Raw genomic sequence first — 22447 nt, forward strand, 5'->3', positions numbered from 1 at the left:
GGACAATTGTAGAAAAGGCGAGGAGCATGCTGTGTGATGCCAATCTGCCGAAGCGCTTTTGGGCTGAAGCAGTTGCGACGGCATCGTATGTGATCAACCGATCAACTATTGGACTGCAAATGACACCTGAAGAAGCCTTTACTGGAAAAAGACCGAATTTGGCGCATCTTCGTATATTTGGAGCAAAGGTGATGTGTCATGTTCCGAAAGAAAAGAGACAGAAATGGGATGCCAAATCCGAGTATGGCATTTTCATGGGATACAGCAGCAGTTCCAAGGCGTGGGATACAGCAGCAGTTCCAAGGCGTATCGGGTTTACAACTCGAAGACGAAGAAAATCATCGTCAGTCGGGATGTCATATTCCTGGACGAGTGTGCAACGAATCGAGCTCCTGAGGTGGGAGAATCATCGTCTGAAGTTGATCTTGAAGAATTGTATGTACAGCCTGTCATACAGCATCAAGAAGAAGAACGTTTGGAGACAATTGAAGATCAAAATGATATTGACGACGATGACGGCGATTCAGAGTACGATGATGCTAATGGCGATGAAGCAGCAGCTGCTCAACACCATCAACCGATCGAGCAGCTTGCCGCGCTCCCTCTACAATTAGAGGACCCACATAAGTTGGTAAGGCGCAGTGAGAGGGAGCGCATTACCCCAGGCAAGTACCGGGATTTCGTAATGAATTGCAGTACCGCGGTTAAAAGTTCTTCACAGTTTTCAGATACGATGCGAGATTTTAATAAATCCTGTACCGTAGTTCTGGTGATCACTAATGAACCTAGTACGTATCGAGAAGCTGTTTCCAGTGAAGATAGCAACCGTTGGAAAGAAGCTATGAAATCCGAATTTGATGCCTTGCAAGAAAATCGAACATGGGACCTGACGAGTTTGCCTGCTGGTCGCAAAGCCTTACGATCGAAGTAGGTGTATACGGTGAACACCAATGCAGATGGCTCGGTGGAGAGATTTAAAGCCAGGTTATAAAGGGCTTCTCTCAAGTCAAAGGTGTCGATTACAACGAGATATATGCACCTATTGTTCGATTGGCTACCGTGCGATATTTAATGTCCTTGACTGTTAAAATGGACCTGAAGATACTGCAGATGGACGCAGTGACAGCGTTCCTCCAAGGAGATCTGGAGGAAGAGGAAATATACAAGGAGCAGTCAGAAGGGTTCGTGAGTAAAGAAGCACCACACAAGGTCTGTAAACTGAACAAAGCGCTATATGGATTGAAGCAAGCTAGTAGAGTATGGAACTTGAAGCTAGATGCTGAGCTGAAACGCATTGGGTTGAAGCAGTCCATTTACGGTACTTGCGTGTACTATAATGATGATAGTAGCGTTCTTATAGTAGCAGTTTACGTAGATGATTTGTTGATCTTCTCGAACAATGATAGCTGGGAGAAGAATTTAAAGAAACAGCTAATGAAACGTTTTAAAATGAAGGACTTGGGTCTCGCTAACAAAGTTCTTGGAATACGAGTGACCAGAGCGGATGGCGTAGTAATGTTGGACCAAGAACAGTACAGAAATGTACTTTTAAATTGTTATGGTGTAGCATATTGCAATACTGTGCGTACGCCAGCGGATCCAGGACAGACATGACTGTGATGGCTCGGAAATTCTAACAATCCAGCCTATCGCCCTTTTTGTAGACTGGGTGAATAACACCCAGCTTTCATTCCTGCGGTAGCTCCTGCTGTTCCCAGACTTTCGCGATCAGTCGATGCATTTCGATGGTAAGCCTCTCCGGCCCCATCTTGAAGAGCTCGGCCGCCAGACCATCGCTGCCGGCAGACTTATTGCTCTTAAGCTGCTTTATGGCGCTGGCAATCTCATCAAGAGATGGCGGGGGCACCACGTCGTCTGCGCCGATGCTGTCGCTGTTGTTACTGCTGTGCTGCTGCTGTAGTGGTTGCCTTGTTCTGCCACTTGCGCCAGCCTCTCCTACCTCTGCTCCATTCAGATGTCCTTCGTAGTAGCACTTCCACCTTTCGAACACCTCCCGCTCGTCCGTCAGGAGATTTCCTTCCGCATCCCGGCACATTGCGGTTTTAGTAGCAAACCCGCTCCGTGCCTCCTTCAATCTTCTGTAGAACAAGCGGGTGTCCCTCGACTGAGAAAGCTGTTCCAGCAGCTGTTCGTCTGACTCTTCAAAACGGCGCTGCTTGTCCTGGAAGAGCAGGGTTTGCTTTTTCCTCAGTCGTCTGTAGATCTCCACGTTCTGGCGGGTTTCATGCCGTAACATGCGGGCGCGCGCTGCATTCTTCTCGGATAGTACTTGTCTGCACTCTTCGTCGAACCATTCCTTTTTCACTCTACGTGGTAAGCGGCCGATCTTGTGTTCGGCTGCAGTGCTGATGGCTCGTTCCACCATACGCCAGTGGTCTGCGAGGGGCATCGTGGCGATGTTGTTGTCGGTCGGAAGCACTTCCCCACATTCGGAAGCGCACATCAACACACTTCAACCGGTCCAGGTTGAGCCTTGGGGTTGCCTGACTCCGTTTGGTTGTTAACCACGGAGAGTTTCTGGAGCAGCTTTACCATGACCAGGAAATGGTCCGAGCCGACGTTTGCGCCTCTATACGTTTTAACGTCGATAATATCCGAGAAGTGCCTTCTGTCAATCAGAACGTGGTCGATTTGGGACTTTGAATTACCCTTCGGGTGTCTCCAGGTGTAGCTATGGCGGTATGCATGCTGGAAGAAGGTGCTGAGGATGCCCATATGCTTGGAGAAGGCAAAGTTTATTAGCCTGAGGCCGTTGTCATTTGTCAGCTGGTTGACGTTGAAGCTTCCAATCATTGGTTTATACACCTCCTTCTGTCCGACCTGAGCATTAAGGTCTCCGATGACGATCTTCACGTCATGTTTTGGGCAGCGGTCGTACTCCCTCTCCAGCTGCGTATAGAAGGCCTCTTTCTCGTCATCGGTGCTCCCAAGATGCGGACTATGCAGATTAATAATGCTCAGGTTGAAGAATCTGCCTCGAATTCTCAACCTGCACATCCGTTCGTTGACCGGCCACTACCCGATAACTCTCTGCTGCATCGCACTCAGCACCATTAACGCAGTACCGAGCTCGCCTGTCTCTCCACCGCTCTGGTAGATCGTTGCTACGGTACTGGCGCACCGTCACTTTCCATCATAACTACTGAAGTGCTACTATTTCAAAACTGCGGGCCCAGACCTCATCGAATGCAATTCGGGTCTTCACATCCGATGAGAGGGTTTTGCAGTTCCATATCCCGAGTTTCCAATCGTAAGTCATTTTTACTTGCGTGTGTCTAAACAATTAGTGGATAACAATTAGTACACCCATTATGCCTGTCTCCCATTATGTGGGTCTTCACATCCGATGAGAGGGTTTTGCAGTTCCATATCCCGAGCTTCCAATCGTAAGTCATTTTTCCTTGCGTGTGTCTAAACAATTAGTGGATAACAATTAGTACACCCATTATGCCTGTCTCGTAATCTACAATCTACTTTAGTTTCATTCAAATAACTGCCAAAGTATTTCGCGGGCCGGATTCAAAGGGTTCACGGACGGTATGTGGCCCGCGGGCCGTATGTTTGAGATGTCTGCTTTTAAAGGTTAACGGCAAAAAGAACTTATAACCCAGATTGGACGCATGTCTTAAATGAAATCTCTATTATAAAATTTTATTAAAGGCTAATCAGCGCTACTTTCCAGCGGTAGCTTGGATGCTTTTTGCTTAGTTTACATCCATACAATGGCAATCGCTTTGGTAGTGGAAAATGCACCGACGACTTGATTTAGGGTTTTTTTCTAGAAGAAAGGAAAGAATGATAAAATGACAAATGACAGAATAGAATGACAAAAATGCTTCACGTGGGGCAAAATGGGCAGTTACGCTTGGGGCAAAATGGGCAGATGCTTTTGACATACGGCGCTTGGTGAGGTTATGATGTTGTATTTGTCGCCTCAAAAATAATGAAAGGCAGAGAGACAAAATATTCGATTTGGTAAAAACTGTTTTAACTGTTTCAACATGTAAAAACTGTTTTAATTTTGATAACATATTTTTGGAAGAATTTTAAGGGCTTTCCTGAACAGCAAAACAAAAGATAGAACGAAAATACATTTCACGAAACGTGCGCAAAAGCATTGACCACTACCTAAGCGCTGTTTTTGTGGCCCATATTGCCCCAGTGTTTTGACGTTTCTCAGTTTGTTTACATATGCCCATTTTGCCCCAGGGCTATCCCCATTTTACCCCGCGTGTCAAAATAGCTTCTCGTAAAACATCAACTTTAATTTTACACGGTGACAACAAGTTTTCATGTTTTTAAGTTGTTTTCATTCTATGTGGCAATTTTGATTCATAGATAAATAATAAGGGCATACAATAATGAAAGAAAAATTGTGTTTCAAAGGAATATTCAGTAAACTGCTTAACATGCCCATTTTACCCCGCTTACCCCTACAGTCTGAACTCACTGGATGAACTTCGATTCCCTGCCAACTATTGAATATGTGCTATTTAGTTGGCACGTTTTTCCATACAAAAAAATCTGAAAATTTTCTCGGCAAGCCATGAGATTTTTGTGAATTAAAAATAAAACGGGTTTTCCATACAAGCGCATGCTTTTTAATTGAACTGTCAGCCAACTATCAAGCGTTCAACTAAAAAGCATGCCAACTGAAAAGCGTTTAACTATTGAATTCTGACTGTAATTGCAGTCTATTGTATTCAACAACATTGATCCCCTTTTTCTTTGTTTGTCATTCCGTGACACCGAATATCTACTATTCTACTGGAGTCCAGCGGTCCTGCTGGAGGAATGAAAAGTTTAACAAGCATAAAACAGCACTTTATATGTTCCTACTGGATAAAATAAGTCCTTTTAGCACTGAAAAACCGACGTGATAATCACGTTTGCCAGTGATTTTGCTCTAAAACTTGTTGTTTTAGAACAAAGAGCTCGCAGAAAATTTGTCGTGGTACAAAAGTTGGTCGTCTAGAAGCAGTGAAGAGACATAAAAAGTATGGAATATGACGGGACCGTCAAAATATTTATCTTAAAGAAACAGTTCATCTTAAAGAGACTAAATCTTAGAGAGATTTCACTATACGAACATTTTTTTCGAGTAGATTAATTCGACGATCGAATATAGCCTAGCGACAATCGTTAACCGTATCGACAACAATTGAGCTATCGTTAACTTGAAAACATTTTTTATTTATGTCGTTTTTTATTTGTAATTGCGTAAAAAAATATAGGGTAACTGTACCAGTATTCGGCAGTGTACCTGTTTTCGGCCAGGTAACTCAAAACGTGTAATTATAAAAAAACGCGTTGAAAATAGTCTCCACACATATTTTTTAAATAGAGATATACTCATGTGTTATTCATATACAAAGTATCACATCATTTCCTTGCATATTTTTCAAAATATCAAACAAAATGTGCAGAGATCACAATTTTTCGGCAGATTTGCTGTCAGCCAATAGTTCGGCAGGTTTCATTATTAAGAGAACCAGAGCACTTAGACAATTAAAGTGTGGTTTTTATGAAAGATTCTAGGCCTGCAGCAGTTATTCTAGCCCGCTTGGAATTTTAAAATCACGAAAAACAAGTTATTTTTCTCTTTAAATGCCGAAAAAAGGTACATGGTAAATGTGATTTTTGATAGATCAATGCTTTGGGCTACTGCCGAAACTTGAAACAATAACACACTTTTGATTTGGCTGAATATTCATTTATAACTTGATCAGAACACTACAACGCGTATGTCGACACATAAAACCACATTAATTGTATCAAATTTCACCAATTTCACAATAAATAATCCAATGACTTGAGAGAAAACTTATAATTTGTGAGCCAGTCGCAGCCATACTCTATAGCCGTTAGGCAGTCTCATTTCTCCAGTGCCTACTTTGTTTGTAACTCAAATCAAAATGACTGTAAAAATTGCAAGCAAAATGCCCAAAATGGGCAACATAAAATTATTTATTTAAGTACTTTTCAACATCAATCTTAGGAAAGTGAGAGTGTAAAACTGTTTTAAACATTTTTGTCTACCTTTTGGCATTAATTAAAACATTTACCGACCCGTATTCCGAAAATAGCCAAAAATAGGAGCACAGCCTGCCGAAAATAGGACCAAACTGCCGAAAATAGAAACAAAAACAGTGGTTGCATTTTCATGAATATCACTAGAAGATGCTTTTGAAACAGCAAATAAAAAATAGCACAACATAATACGATAGTTTATCGTTCAAAATAACGTCACTTTCATGAAAAGTAATAAAAATTGTAAGTGTACGAGCAGTTTTTGTGAAACTGCTGCACTAACCTGCCCAATACTGGTACATTTACCCTAATTTAAGCATTAAATAAAAAAATAAAGAAAAAAACCTAAACTCTTTTATTAATTCCCATTTGGTTAATATTCTAAAAACCAATAATCTATAAAAAATTCAGGTTTCCAGCAACTGGAAGCTGACCTTCCCACGGGTCATGAACAAAGTACCGTTACGATCTCTTTACGGTTGAGAGCCAATTGTATTAATTATGGTTTCTCACTATGTTTTGTTGATGAATCATACCGGCCAGATTCACCATGCGGCAGATATTGAAAAAATAGAGACACTTAAAGCCAGGGGAACATTGTCCGTACTTGCTAGTAGATTTTTTTTAAACGCGTACAGCATCTAGCAGCGGCGGGTGGAAGCTAGAGGCTGGTATAATTTATCTGTCAAAAAGTGTTTTGGGTCGAGGAGGCTATACTTTAACCCAGCGGTCGGCAAACTTTTGAGGCAAAGGGCCAACTTTAGTAAATGATCGAGTGCCGCGGGCCATGCAGTTTTTTATTATTGCGCTTAAATTATTACAGTTTAATCTTTTAGAAACATTTTAGGTATTATTGTTGTTTTTCTGTAATTATATCATCCAAGTATGGTTCAAAATTAATGATACCTACTATAAAAAGTAATTCTGATGTTTAATCATTTGAGAATCGGAAATAGATGGCCAACAATGTGATCAGTCAAAACATAACAAAAAGGGATCAATATCGCTTCCTGAAGACCCCGTCCTCCCACGCCGCAAAAAATATTTAAGATATTCCGGGGATGATACAAAAGTTTGAACGGCTGAAATATTATCGCAGTAAAAATAGATTCAGTAATTTTAAAAATGCTTTATGGATAATTAATGCCATGTCAGATCAATTGATATCTGATTCCTTATGAAAAAGCACTTTGATAATTGTTGTACCTCTAAACAGCAACAGTGTGGAATCATCGTTCTCTCACAACACAACAGGGATTTTTAATTATTTGTTTTTGCTTTCAAATACGATCGAAAATATCCCTAAAATAGTTTAAAGGGAAACCAACTGATTTGTGTCAAATTAAGAAAAACAAATAAAACAAAATAGAAAAATTATCGCATGAAAATGTATGGAACTGTTTCACTACATTTTAAATTTTGTATTGCATGTTTTGCGTTGGTGAAAGTCTAATGATCTCCTATCAAATGCAAGTCGCATGCAAAACTTTAAGTAAATTTATTGTAACCAGGCTGTAGTATGTCTCATCAATATTAAATTTCGTGTGCGATTTCCTTCATTACGAAAGTCTTATTGTCGTGTTGAAACAATGTTAAAATTACATAACGGTTGCATTAACAAAATTGACAAATTCATAGGTTTATCATGGGATTATCTTCACCCGCTCTAACAAAACGTTAATTGCACTTTGAATAGTAGCATCCCATGAGACAACTGAAAACCTCTATCAGTCACCTCACCTTGACACCTCTATGAGTCGAACTCTTACCATGATGACCAAAAGTGAACTAACCAACGTAGAAGCGTGCGCGATCAACGAATGACGCCCCGTAGTCTGCGTACACAAGTCTGTCGTCGCACAAGAACGTGTCTGCGTTTTGGTCACCAACATCTTGGTACTATTAGGCAACAATCAAAACATCGCAAGAGAGCCCTGGTTCATTTTTTGAGGTTTCAAAAGAAAAATGAAGACAAAAGTACAAGTGGCTACATTACTAAGTTATCTGGGCCGGGAGATCGAGCCGTCATTCCAAAGTACTTTAATTAAAGTTGAAAGAGTACGATGGTATAAAATGTTATTCTAAAAGATATTCAGTAATTTGTATACGAATAGTTTCTTCCTATCTTTCAAAATCAGTCAAAACCTTTCGCAGGCCGGATTGAATGTTGCGGCGGGCCGCATTTGGCCCGCGGGCCGGACTTTGCCGACCGCTGCTTTAACCCAATGAAGGATAGAGATTGGAAGAGGGGGGAAATTTTGATCAGCACCTCGTATGAATGACGATTTGTCCAACAAAAACACTAAACGGCGTAATTTGTTGCAATTTATGGACTTTGATCAACATTTCAAACGGCATACAGATAACATACCATCTCTTAATTGACTTCAAAGTTGCATATGATAGCATAGCCAGGGTAAAACTATACGACGCTATGAGCTCTTTTGGAATCCTGGCCAAACTGATAAGGCTAGTAAGAATGACTATGATCAACGTCACTTGCCAGGTGGATGGAAAACTCTCAGGGCCTTTTCCTGATGGGTAAAGCATGCGTACCTTTCGTGTACGATCGTGGTATAAGCCCTGTCCCTCTCATGTTAATGGTGAAGATAGAATCGTATGCAATCGGCTCTGCATTCGAGCGTGGGCAGGCCTGTGGACGGCGTCTGTACGCACACATATAGTACCTATATAGTACCGGTACTCCCATACGTTTTTGAGTTACGGGCACTGTTCAAATCTGATGAAACCATTCTGGCCGCGCTTGAGAGGATGATGCTTGGAAGGATTCTTGGCCCCGTATGTGTGGAAGGACAATGGTGGAGTCGTTATGACGACGAGCTATACGAGATGTATCGCGACCTCACTGTCGTGCAGCGTGTCAAGCTCGCCAGGCTCGCGTGGGCTGGTCATGTTGCACGCATAGAAACAGACGACCCAGCTCGCCTTGCTTGGCCATTCACAAGGACAGAGGAGGCGTGGTAGACCTAAATTGTAGAGGTAAAATAGCGTGGAGACGTCTGCCACTAAAGCTGGGACAACGGACTGGCAGACGAAGGCGCGAGACCGTGAGCGGTTTCGGACACTGCTGAGGCAGGCCAAGACCGTAAACCTGAAGTAGCACCAGAGAATGAAGTTAGTAAGTATCAACGAGGACTTTCACTACCGCAGCTATAAAAATGTGTTATGGGCCTACTGTGTATGAGTACTGTGGACTAGTACTGAGTCAAACGATTCATTTCACGACGCACCCCGGAGTCAGATGCGAGTCTATCGGAATCAATTCCAACCCAGGGATTCAGTTTGAGCGTAATGTCGGAAACGAAAACAAGTTGGACCCGTGGTACGGGACAGTCGGTGCAATGAAGCATAAATGACATCGGTCTGCTGGTGCAGCGAGTTCCGGTTGGGCGTGGAACATATTTTGGCTCCACCCGACCTCAGAAGCGCTTTTTATACTTTATTGTACCTACTGAACCTTTCGGGTCGATACGAATGACTCCAGAATGCTGGTAGAAGTTATTGGAGATGTATGGCGGATGGTTTCTGTTAGTTTTGGACACTCTTGTAACAGGCCAAGACCGCGCAGTAGTTGTAACGCCGGATGAAGAAAGTGGGCACATAGGCTACAGACAAGTGGCTACGTAACGGTTACAACTTTGTTCAACATTTCATTCAACAATCGTTTCTTCTTCTCCTTCCTCTTCTTCTTTGGCACAATTACTGTTGCTGGCCAAGTCTTGCCTCTACCACTAGTGCGATTGTCTTTCAGTGACATATTTTTTAACCATAACAGAATAGTCCGTATAAGAAACGGACTAGGTATGGAGGCACGGTCGATTCCGGACTTGAACCCTTGACGGGTATCTTGTTTGTTTGGAATATGCGAACCCATGAATACACATCCATAAATACAGCAATTATCCGCAGTACGCGATACTCGATATAAGCGAATTCGCAGTACGCGATTCCTCTAAATTTGATAGCTCCGCGTGTTTTTGCAAATATTTTAATTCTTTCAAATATTTTATCCTTATTTTGAATTTCCTTAATGTTCTTAATGCATTTTGCATTAAATTTGTACAATAGATACCTGTTTTCTCACAAAAAACTTTTCCCTACCTGTCAAATGAAGATTTATCAAAGTACACTGGACCAAAGTGGGTAAAGGGATCAGGTGGGTTTATAGGTTTGGCCGGAGGAGTGGATTCGATTATGATACGTATTTTTTCACCCATACTACGAGACATCAACCACAACAGCCATTGGAATTCACACGCATACATCGGCAAAAGATCGAATTCCCTCCTGTCACTTTGTATTCATTTTTCTACCGCACGGCGGTCAAATCGTTCGGGATAAGTGCACCTGTATATTATGCCCACTTTGCACAGGACGGGGACCGACCTGTAGTAATTTATCGATCGTGATGCAAACGCAAGTTTTCTAATTAAACTGTCACTCAAATATCAATTAAACCAAAAAGCATGCTATCTAATAAAAGTTTAACTATTGAATATTGACTGTACTCCATTTATTAACACTACTTACTTGAGCGATCAATTTCTGTAAATCATCATTTTCGGAAATTAATTTTTGGTATCGTTCCTCATCTTCCTTTGAAATTCCAGTATCATTGCTGAATTTGGATTCGACCTTATCCTTTGGATGTCGCAATACTTCTATCACCTGCATTGAATGAACAAGTAAAATTCATGTGAATGATATGTTGGTGCGTATTGCTTTTTATACACTGTATACCTTCGGAACGAATATGAGTAACATGCTGAGAAAACAGCAAAATATGACAGCCAATGCAACAAACGCAAAGGAAGCATCTTGTTGTGAAGCTATCACCATGGCAACAGGGGCAGTTATCAGACATAGTACTACAACGTTGTAAATGCTCATTCCTACGTAGCGAGAATCGTTTATCTGCTTCACTTTAATGGAACGTGTTTCATATGCCAAGAATAGTCCAAATACCAGTATTAATCCTTTGAATCCATATATAACCCCTGAAAAAAAAAATCCTTTCTTTAATATTCTCAATTTAAAATTGTATTATAATGGGCGCGAGACCGTGAGCGGTTTCGGACACTCCTGAGGCAGGCCAAGACCGCAAAGCGGTTGTAGTGCCGGATAAGTATTATAAATTGCAAATGTATAATTAGCCAAATAATAGGTTTCTCTTGTGCAATTGTAATTGTATTTTTTTTAATTTCTCGTTTAACTGATAACGGTGATCCCTGTGAATGTTATTAAGTCTAATCGAAGTTTTAATTAAATAGATAGATCTAATAACTTGTTAGTAACTCGTTTCGAAGTCTTTTTGTAAAGGATTGTAATGTGGCTCCAAAATCGAAAATATGACATGCTTCATTAAATACCCGAATCATAGAGTTGACGGAGGAATGAAACTAAAATCTGTAAACATTTATTTACACTGTTTTCTGGGTGAGTTTCTAATGTGAACGGCATTATTCAACAAACGCAAGAGATTGTTTTAACAGCCCAGCTGCTACAAATAATGACGGCTGTTGAAAAATGTTTCAAATGTTTCATGGGTAAAATTCGTCATGAAACAATCATTCCGTGAAAAGTTACAAAACTATGTTTGTTTGTTTATTTGTATTTGTTAAGGGATTGGCCATCATTGGCCGTATCACTGATCTTATAAACTAATCTTATAATAACATAAACCATCACGGTACAATGTAACATCAGCACAAAATAAATACCAAAGAGTATCACAGCAAGAAATACAGGTTAACACAGGGAATTCCAGTCAAATAAGTCATAGTATGCATTAAATCTGATAGCCATCGCAGTCAAAAGCTCATTACCGCTATATGCACGTCTAGTTTGGTCAACTGTTAGTAGCCTATAGTTTCTTTAAATATGAGCAGGTACGTGGAAATTAACTCTAGCTAAAAGGTCCGGTCATCTCTCCTAGGATGATTTTTTCATGAACCCGCCGTTTCGCGACGAGTAGCGAGAGACTCGAGTCCAAAAATTAAACAGCGGGCATGATAACTAGGTCTCGCTGCCACGTTACGCCAGGGTGTGAACCGTAAGACCAAACGGGTGAATTTTTTCTGCACTGACTCAATCTTATTTGACCATAATTACGACGATGGGCACCAAGCTACTGAGGAGTATTTTAAGATGGATCTGGCTAGTGATTTGTAGAGTGCGACAAGACAATGTGGGTCGGAGAATTCTCTCGACTGCCTGCGTATAAATCCTAGCATTTTGTTCGCTCTATCAATAATTTCATTATGGTGCACATTAAAGTCAAGTTTACGGTCAAGAGTAACTCCTAAGTCTTTTACTGCACTGTGTCGTTGTAATTTTGTACAGGAAATGCATGGAGGAACATTTATCAATAGAAATTTGTAAGTCGTTGTGCAGACACCAGTCGGAAAAAGATGCTTGCAGGACAAGACAATTACCAAAACACCTCATAGGAAGAAAAAGTCTATCCGCGCGGCTACATGAGGTGAAATATACAGCGAAATGAACTATTTGACAGGTGAAATATCTGACAGGTTCGGCTAAAGGGTTGGTGGCGACACAACATCCGCTTTCGAAATTCTATTAAAAATAATATCTTCTTAAGCAAAACATTCCCTAATTGGAAGAAATTATGAACTGTTGACTCAAAATTGACGAAGTACTCGATTTTGAAGTTATTTAATGGATTTAAATACGATTTTGTGTATGATATTTGTTTACATTGCACATCAGCTGGTTGCTGTGATGCTTTATCTGTCAGATATTTCGGCTGTCAAATAGTTCATTTCGCTGTATATTTCACTTCATGTGGCCTAGCGATAAGATCGTCCGCATACAATAAAATTAAGATTCCCTTACTACAGTAGTAACGCCATCGAAAAATGTCCAAGGTTACTACCAAAATGAGTTGATATATCAGGTGGGCTTATCCAGTGCAATTTGACGTCTAAAAACCTGGTTTGACGTCGAAAAAGAAAACCTGGTTTGACAGTTAGATCCATAACAAACTGGGTGCTTTGATGATTGTTTTATACACTTTTTTCAAAGTCTATCCCAAATTTTCACAATTTTACACGATATTTAAGACCAATCGGAGGTCTGTTGAATGAAAAAAAAAATGAATTTATCACGGGAACTCTTATGAGTTCCTATCTTTAAGTATGGTATTGGTTCGGTTGGTACATTGCTCCATGCTTGCTGACTGAACGGATTCAATAATTGTTTTCTACATATCAGATTTTGCTAGGGAAATGTGTTGTTGTAATCCAGTAATCTTCAGATCATCAGTTTAATCCAAGAGCTGGCAGTCACGGAAGTTTTTTGGCTTCTTTATTCGTGCTATGCCTGAGTAAATCCAAAGTGGGTAGAAAGGAGGTGTTGTCATACAAAACATTTGGCCATCAAGGCTTTACCGCAGGGCTCCACACAGCATAACACGGAGCCGCAACATAACAACTGATAGCTGCCAAACGCTTCAGAAAACGCTTTATTCCTGGTACCATGTTTTGAATATCCTTAGTAGGCCGCTCATTGCTCGTAGAAAAGCTACCAACCTACTCCGATGACCGAAAGTTGATGAAACGCTGTTGTCAATCTGAATCTCAAAATGGCAAAATGCCAAACGCTAAGAAGACATCTCCTCTATATGCCACCATGGAGTAAAACCACATACCATATCTGCGCGATACCGTTTAAACTTCAAGGCATACTAGATTTTGTTATGAAACAAACTGCTTAATTGTGTGTTGATGTATAGGTGAGAAAGAACACTATAAGCCCACCTGATATATACACTCACATTGGTTAATACCCTGTGACACGCCTGACCAACTCATGAATTCCCTAGATGTCATGCATTCAACTTTGACGCGATACCGACGATTGGTGAGGTAAGATTCGAACCACTCCACTAAAGGGGGAAGAAAATCCAAGACGAGCAAGCTTCGCCAACAGCAAGCGGTGATTCACCCGATCAAAGGTGGCCTTAAGGTATAGATGACATCTATCTGGGCTCCCGAAGCGAGTGCAGCATGGCAGTGAGATACAAACTCCATCAAATTGGTGGTCACACTGCGGCGAGGGAAGAACCCGTGTTGGCGTGTTGATATCAGCGAGCGGCAACAGTTCAAGAGCGAGTTCTGGACGACGACTTCAAAAACCTTAGCACCTGCAGGCAAAGTAGTAATGCCACGGTAGTTTTCCACTAAGCTCTTATCCCCCTTTTTATGCACAGGAAACATGTAGGACGATTTCCATGCTGTTGGAAACATACGCTGATTGAGCGAGAGTGTGAAGATACGAGCCAGAGGTCCGGCCAAAACTTCGCTGCATTTGGCAAGAACTGCGGTTGAATATCATCAGGTCCAGGATTGTAGGATGGTTTGACCTGCTAGAGCGCCTTTAGCACTGAATCTCTGGAGATGTTTATGTCACGCACATCAACATCGACAGCGTCGGAGGGCACGTTGTTGAGAGCAGCATCCAATGAGAAGCCCGGAGCTTCAGTGGTTAACGAACTCATGAAACGATCGGCAAATAAATTGAAGGTTTCCTCTTTGGTACACGAAGTTGTTCCATTGAAGGAAACTATAGCTGGCAAGGAGCTGTTTTTCCGTCTTGTGTCGACATACCTCCAAATTTTTTTCGGTTTTCTTCTTAAGCTGGACTGTATACGAATCAAAAAACGATAGTGAAGTTGTCTATTATAGCTTCTATATACATTGTGTGCACGGATGAACCGCAATCTCGATTGTTGTGTTGTGTTGTTGTGTTTGGTAAAACCGATAGAAAAAGATTTATTTCAGTGGACCACGGTGAACCTTGGCGTGGACGTTTTATAGGTCAACAGGCAGATAAATGTTCCGTACATTTCCGATTGAACATATCGACCGCATGATTTACGTCCGGATTTCCATCAAGAAATGACCAGTCAGAGGATTGCAGTAGATCATTTAGAATCAAAACATTAGTGCGACTGTAGTCGAGCATGCCTGATTCTTGATGTGATGTTGTAGGGAACTCATGATGTTCTGCTTTGGCTAAGCCGTTCGGCAGGCACAGCTGTATAGGCGGATGATGGCAATCAATAGCAACTATGGGGTAGGGTGTTATTGCCGGTGAAGAGCATTGTTGCAGGATATCGTCGCATACTAAGATCAAATCGAGGTAGTTATTCGATGCATTATGAATTTTGGTAATCTGGTACAATCCGTTGCTATTCATACAATCAAGAAGATGGCGACAGTTGTCCGTGATCCTCGATCATCAGATATCCAATTCATGTTTGACAAATTGAAGTCCCCGAATAACAAACACATTTCGTTAGCTTTACACGCTACGTCTTCAATAGTTGAACAGATTGTGTGAATAACCGACGTGTTATTTGCCATGTCAGGAGGAACATACATTGCGCCGATAAAATACGTTTTTTAAAGCTGTAAATCTTTAACTATAGTTGCTCGACAGTATCTGATGTAGAACATAAGAGTACTTGCAAATGTGAGGCGATAGCTATGAGAACCCCACAACCTTTGGTTTTCTTACTATTTCTGTCATTACGGTCCTTTCTGAAGATTATATAATGGTCTGGAAATAACTGTGAAGAGTTAATAGAGGAGTCTAACCATGTTTCAGTGAAGATAATGACGTTGTAATGAGTAGTAGAAACCTCATGACATTTAGTTTTTCTTCTTCTTTTTCATTTTGGCTCAACAACCGTTGTCGGTCAAGGCCTGCCCGTACCACTTATGGGGTTGGCTTTCAATGATTTTTGGATTACCCCCCCCCCTCCCCCCACCCATAGAAGGATAGTCAGTCTTACGTATGGCGGTACGGTCTATTTGGGGCTTGAATCCATGACGGACATGTTGTTAAGTCGTACGAGTTGACGACTGTACCACGAGACCGGCTGAGTTTTTAGTCCTCTTATATTTTGATATAAAAATAACAAATCATCAGTATTGTTTGAGGAGGCAGGAATGACATGACCGTCGTGCGTTTGTGTGAGTGTAGGATCCGTACTGTAGCAATAGTGTTGCTAATGTTGCGTAGTGTTGGGTTCACGATCGTTAAGTAGCGTGATGCGCGTGAATTGATTATCGGTGTTTATAATTAGTGGGTTTGCGGTGTGGATGAAGTGCGTGAAGTGTGTGCTGAAAAAATTGTGTGATACAACAGCTGTGGTGATCGTATATCCTGCGCTGTAGATAGGGTTTTAGGTGTTGAAAGTCTCATTGGCGGTAGACAAAAATTTGCACCTGGCTGTTGAGCTCGGTAGTCAACAAATTCACGCACCGATAGACCAAGCGGCCAAGTATCGGGGGAAAGAGCCCTTTCACGTTGAGTAAGAGGCACTAACACCTTAAAGGATATAAATGAGAGTGTTGCTGTGTTTGTGCCTTGTCGTTTAAGGCAATATGCAGTGACATCCTCAATGGACAAAGCTTGTTTGACCATTTGCACTATTTGGTCACTGGATGTATCCGGAGCGAGCCGGGAAACATACAATGCACACTTTTGCACCGTAGACTGAGCGGGGAATATTTTGATCGAAAATGTTGTTGTATCTTTGTTTGTACCAGTGATCATGGGTGGTGCTCGATTTCTGGGATACATATGATCAATCGGCTTATTATGTTGGTTCTGGTTGTTATTGTTTTGGGTGTTGATGGGTCTGGCGCCAAATGTAAACAACGTACGGTTGTCAGTAGCGACATCCGAAAACAAACGTTTTGACCGATTTATGCGACGAATTTTAGCGGGGGGTGGCTGCTTCCTGGAGTTTTAACATCGAGCTGGCTCATCCGTGCAAACTCAGTTTTAATTTCATTAGTCAATGGCTCCATAACGGTCTTGATGCTTTCGGCGACTGTTGTTATTGCCGCCTTGAAGCCAGAATGCATGGCTGCGTCTTTTACGAACTTGATGCGCGGATTCATAAATACGTTGTTGCAGCCAATACAGCATCAGTGTAATTGTTTATATTCCGAAATGCGCAGGATCAGATCAGCGGGAACCGCACAGGCAGCAGCTGATAGATGCCTCCGCAATTTCCATAGTGCAGGCGTTGCAAATACGGGCCATTCTACGGGAACGGTGGAGGTTTTCGTTGCAGCAACAAGAGTGATGGCGGTCAGGACGCGCAAACTCAGATGCAATCCGAAAAACGAAATTTACGCGAATTGTTGGTCAGCAGAGATAAACGCACTATTGAACGATAATGGAACGGTGTTCTAAAATACTGTGATTATACAAAAACCGGAAAATTGTGTGATAAACAGCGTGATTTCCAAGAAAATATACTGAGCGATATGCGAATGCGACTTTTACGTTAAACGTCAAACATTTACTATGAATTTCTCTTAGTAAGATTGCGGATGTTACATATTTTGACATTTAAGTGTTTTTCAACTGAGAAACAATCCAGTTCGCTAACTTAACACATCCAGTTAAAAAAAATCCAGTAAAACACATCCAGTTAGCGGTCAACTACTGTAATATGAGGATTTCCCACTGTAATATGAGTTTATGTTTCTATTAAGATGAATTGTATGTTCTTACCTAACCAGACTGAATTATTATGACTCTCGCAGTGTTCCAGCTCCGGTCGTATTTTAACGTCATCATTAGATGAAATCGGATCTTCCAGTGGAAATGTTTCCAGTCGTCTTTGAAGAGGATCCTGCATTTGCCAGGTGAGTAGTATCACCAAGTCCACTGCCAAAAGTCCCGATACCATAGTATAAAGTTTCCACGGCTCTACTTTTTTCTACAAGGTAGAGTAGGAAATCATATTATTCCTCTTCAGTTTCATTCTCAATTACTAATCACCGAACCTTAGGGTCTGTTTTAGTTTTCGTTGTAAAGCGATGAACACGCCAAACTTTGCTAAACATTGCTCCATACGCTAAGGTAAAACCAGTAGAGAGAATCCATGCTCGTGCTTGGCATACCTGTTTCCAAAAAAAAAGAAAAAAATAAATTGTTTTAATTGCTCTCTTTTTAAAGCATCCTGAAAGTACAACTCTACCTTAGGGTAATTTTCAGCGGTTATAAATTGTCCATCAATACCAAGCAAAATGACAGAAACGAGGCATATAATAACACCAAACAGCATGATAGTATTGCAAACTGGATGTGACGATTGAATAACCCTGCAAGTTGATTTGGTGTAGTTTAGCAAATATTTTGTGAAATAAATGAAGTATGACTTGGTCATGCGAAAAACAGCTATCATCAATAATAAAGTGCATTGTTTAAAATCTTTGATTGCCTGCCAACTATAGAATGTAATGAGGGACGAGTTTTGCGTATTGGTAGAATGTGTGTGTTTATAGTTGGCCAATTTTTCAAACCCAAATTTAACCGAGAGGCCAGACGAGGCGAAATATACAGCGAAATGAACTATTTGACAAGCAAAATATTTGACAGGTAAAGCTAAAGGGTTGAGGGGAATCAAGGTGGATTAAAAATATCAGGTGGTGGATAAGGGCCTTTGGGGGGTCGCCATAGTTGAGGGACTTTACGTCATTTTAAAACCGTTAACCATTGGTTTACGCACACAAATCTTGGCAAATAGAACAGATTTCATTATTATTATGTGCATTTTTGTGTGTCTATTGATTTTATAGAAAAAATGAGATATATTAACAAAAGATTTGATGATTTGTTTATACACAAAATTTAAAATCATGTGAGTAAGAGTTCTAATCTCGCGTAAATTGTCCATGCTCCTAGTAGATAATGAGGAATTAATCTGAAAATTGAAAAAATAATGATTTCTTAGTTTTTATCATCAAAAATGTCGAAAACACAATAAATTATAGAATAAATTCACCGAATAACACAAAACAACACACTTTAATCGATGTTTTAATGTTAAATGAGAACTCGCAAAGTCCGAAATATATTTTTAAAGAATATTTAATCAAAAAAATGGGATGGATAAATTATATGAACAAATTTAATAAATGTAAACAAAGTTTGAATCCTGGGGACCTTACGTCAAGTGACAAAATGACATTTCTCACCTTGACATAACTGTTCCGGCTTTGGTATAAAAATCATGTTAATTATTAGCGTGTTTGGCGGGCGCCATGATTGAGAATTGTAATGTCAAATCGCATTAAATTTTTTATACACCTCTCCAGCCTTTCCCGATTTTAATACCGGAGCCCCCAGTATTGTTATATCAAGTCGTGAAATGTCAATTTGCTTTGAAGCACTTCGCCTCCTAATAACCATACACCTTGATTTCGCTGTACAGTGGAGCGCCGTTTATCCGGGCTCATCGGGACATGACCTTGCCCGGATATGCGAATAACACGGATAATGAGTCAAATAATATATTTTATCACTAACTCCTGATTAGTTTTAAACAATTCAATTTCTTGATAAAAAATAGCTTAATTTCTATTAATTTCATGTTTTAGCCATGAGTTATAGTGTTTTTTGTCCTGACAATGTGCTCTGACAACAGTTTTTGCAAATATCCTCCTCATAACGCAATGTCAACTTTGTATTGAACTATCATTTCTAAACAGCACGAATAAACGGACAGTCGGATAAAAGGTACCCGGATAAACGGCGCTCCACTGTAGATTTCACCTCGTCTGGCCTAAGGCCCGTGTCTGTGCTCCATCGCATGCGATTTTATCGCACGTGCTGTCAAACGCTTTTTCGTATAATATTGCGATTATTTGGATGATTTTAATAATATAACGATTATGAAAAATTAAGTTGAGATTGTTCCTACTAAACACCACACATTTAGTTTGACAGATAAAATCGGATGCGGCGTCCGACGAAATCAAAATTTTTGATTCCGTCGTACGACGAAATCGCACGTCCGACGTGATCTGTCAAATCCCATATAAAATTTTGACAGGCCTTCCGATAAAATCGCATCCGATGGAGCACAGACACGGACCTAACGGTAACATTATTTCCGTATAGATCTGGACATGGACGTTCATATCGGTTGCCATGGACAACGGTGATTTTGACAGGAGTTTTCAAGCAGCAATCGTTCCGTGGAAACAAGGCTTACCGTATTAACACACGATGCGCAATCTCAGATTGCGCATATATTCGTTTTATCAAAATATATGTCATTTCGCGTAGCCAACTCTGAGCTATAAACGTCATTTCCATACAATTTCAGATTGCGCCAAGATTGCGCATAAATTTTCAAGATTATATGTCCGAGATATATAATTTTTTTTTGACAGATAAATATATCAAACCGACCCGTTTGACAGATAAATATATGCGCAATCTGAGATTGCGCATCGTCTATTGCTACGGTTATGCTTTATAATTGAACCGGCATCTGCCCACTATAAGCATCATGTAAAAACATTCCAACTAAAAAGCATTCATCTATTGAATTTTGATAGTATTTTAGTGTTATAAAATACGGTAGATTATACGTTGATCGGAACCACCTCAACAATAGATTCCGATGTAAAAAATGGATCTGGCTTAAATTAATGGGAATTAACTACGAAAAACTGCAAACAACGCCGGTGGTCAGCTGACAGACATTTAAGACAGCCTTTACTATTAGCACGATAATGGTTTAAAATCAATCAGTCAATGAATTAAATTAAAGCACGATGTTAAGCACGATGTGTCTGTGTTAATAAAAGAATGTTAAAGCTATAACAGTTACCTTCGATGTCTGTGCCAAATGTTGAACACAATTAGAGTTACCGCGACTAATATGCCAAAACTCGATATTGTACTCATACAGATAAACAGTGGCAATGAAACTGTTCTTAACACCCTTCGTACAATCGTTCGATCCTGTGGAACCTACAAGTGGCAAGAATTGTACGAATTATTTTTTCATTTGCGCATTAAATAAGAATAAATAACGACAAATATTAACAGCTAACCTTTTCTCCATCCCATTTTTCCTTGTCAAACCAGGTGAGATTATCAGCCTGTGTATCGTAGTAACCCAACTTGTAATATTGTCCATCAATCATTTGTTCAATCTGAGTTAATGCGATTCGATCGCCTTGAGAGCTGAAAGCAACCACGCCCTGTTGAGGAAAATAAGATATTGAATAAAAGTAAATCTAATCGGTAGTTATATGCTGTGTGTAATGTTCCACTTACTGAAACGCCTAGAAATTGTGTGGAATTCATGGCGGCATAAATAGCGTTCGCTATTTCCTTATCGGTATATGTAAAATCTTTAAGATTTTTTCCCGAGTTTTGCTCGGTAAGCCTTTGCATTGTCTTGTTGAATGCAAGGGCCACACTCCATACTGCATCGTAGGCGAGTGGAGCTTCTTGATATCCCTCTGGGTACCGGTTATGGTTGATGTCATATCCCTCATCAATTAATGCAGCATTCAAACGTTTCCTAAATTATGTCAAATTTAGTGTGTCCATCTTACTATTATTAAATGTTTTGGGTATATTGTCAACATACCGAAAATCTTCGGATGACATTCCTGAGATTGTTTTTTGATTGTTCTGGTTCCACATAAGTGCTTCAGTGGTCAAATGGCCTTCGGCAGCAATTTTCATTTGTTCTTTAGTGCATGAATGTTTTCATTTTTCAGGTTCACCTCGTACCAGTTATCCTCGTACCACCCTTAAAGGATCGTTAGGATAGTCATATAAAAAGAAGGTGACATAAAAATCTACACATTAAAAAGACAAATTACTAACCAATGAAAAACCATACGTATGCTCTCCCGTATAACTGTTGTTTATACATCTCACATAGTACACGACGTGCAGCAACCACATAAAACAATCCCACTATAATACGAGCATCCTGCCGTCGTAAGTTCCGTACTGCATCCGTAGGATCAGAAAGGAATGATTGTCTTGTTACTATTTCGATGCCAGCGTCTTTACATCTTGTTTCTAAATCTTCCACTGTCTTTAAGTAGAATTGGTTAAAGGAATCAGATGATCGCATATCGATGGCTTAAATGCAGTATCCTACCGATATAAACACTTCCTCTGCTTGTTGTAAGATGGCAACTCTAGACCAACCAAACTTCTGCATCAGCTTAATTCTAGTGGGATTATGTACAGTAGCAGATGGATGTGTTCTGAAGAGCGTTGGAAATCGACTTCGATCGGATAGAGCTGGACTGGAAGCACCGTAGCATAGCTAAATCATATGGAAGTAATAATGGAACAGAACTGTATGTATATATCTGTATACATGTATACGTGTATAATATAACATAATATATATAGTCAACTGCCGATGGGACTGTCAAACTAGGAGGGTTTTCCAATGAGAGAGGTTGAACGTTTATAAAAAGTTCTTCAAGTTTCAACACGATTACAGATTAAAGCATACATCATTCATCAACCATGGCAACATACTCAAATAAGAGAGATTTCA

The 22447-nt window shown here is 40.3% G+C and overlaps 1 protein-coding gene across 1 annotated transcript in view; it reads right to left on the minus strand.

Moving 5' to 3' along the window:
• The window catches only part of LOC121601819 (gamma-aminobutyric acid type B receptor subunit 1-like), a gene marked incomplete at its 5' end in the record, with an annotated part of 36690 nt that extends 14483 nt beyond the window's left edge, over positions 1-22207 (minus strand). Inside the window, 12 exon segments of the mRNA XM_041930621.1 lie at positions 10603-10740; positions 10813-11069; positions 17629-17836; positions 17904-18020; positions 18098-18221; positions 20741-20883; positions 20967-21116; positions 21193-21442; positions 21512-21629; positions 21632-21676; positions 21754-21970; positions 22037-22207. Coding sequence (XP_041786555.1) covers positions 10603-10740; positions 10813-11069; positions 17629-17836; positions 17904-18020; positions 18098-18221; positions 20741-20883; positions 20967-21116; positions 21193-21442; positions 21512-21629; positions 21632-21676; positions 21754-21970; positions 22037-22207 — 1938 coding nt within the window.
• Positions 22208-22447: the final 240 nt, after the last annotated feature.

Source organism: Anopheles merus, unplaced genomic scaffold (assembly GCF_017562075.2).
Source record: "Anopheles merus strain MAF unplaced genomic scaffold, AmerM5.1 LNR4000192, whole genome shotgun sequence".
Lineage (NCBI taxonomy): Eukaryota > Metazoa > Arthropoda > Insecta > Diptera > Culicidae > Anopheles > Anopheles merus.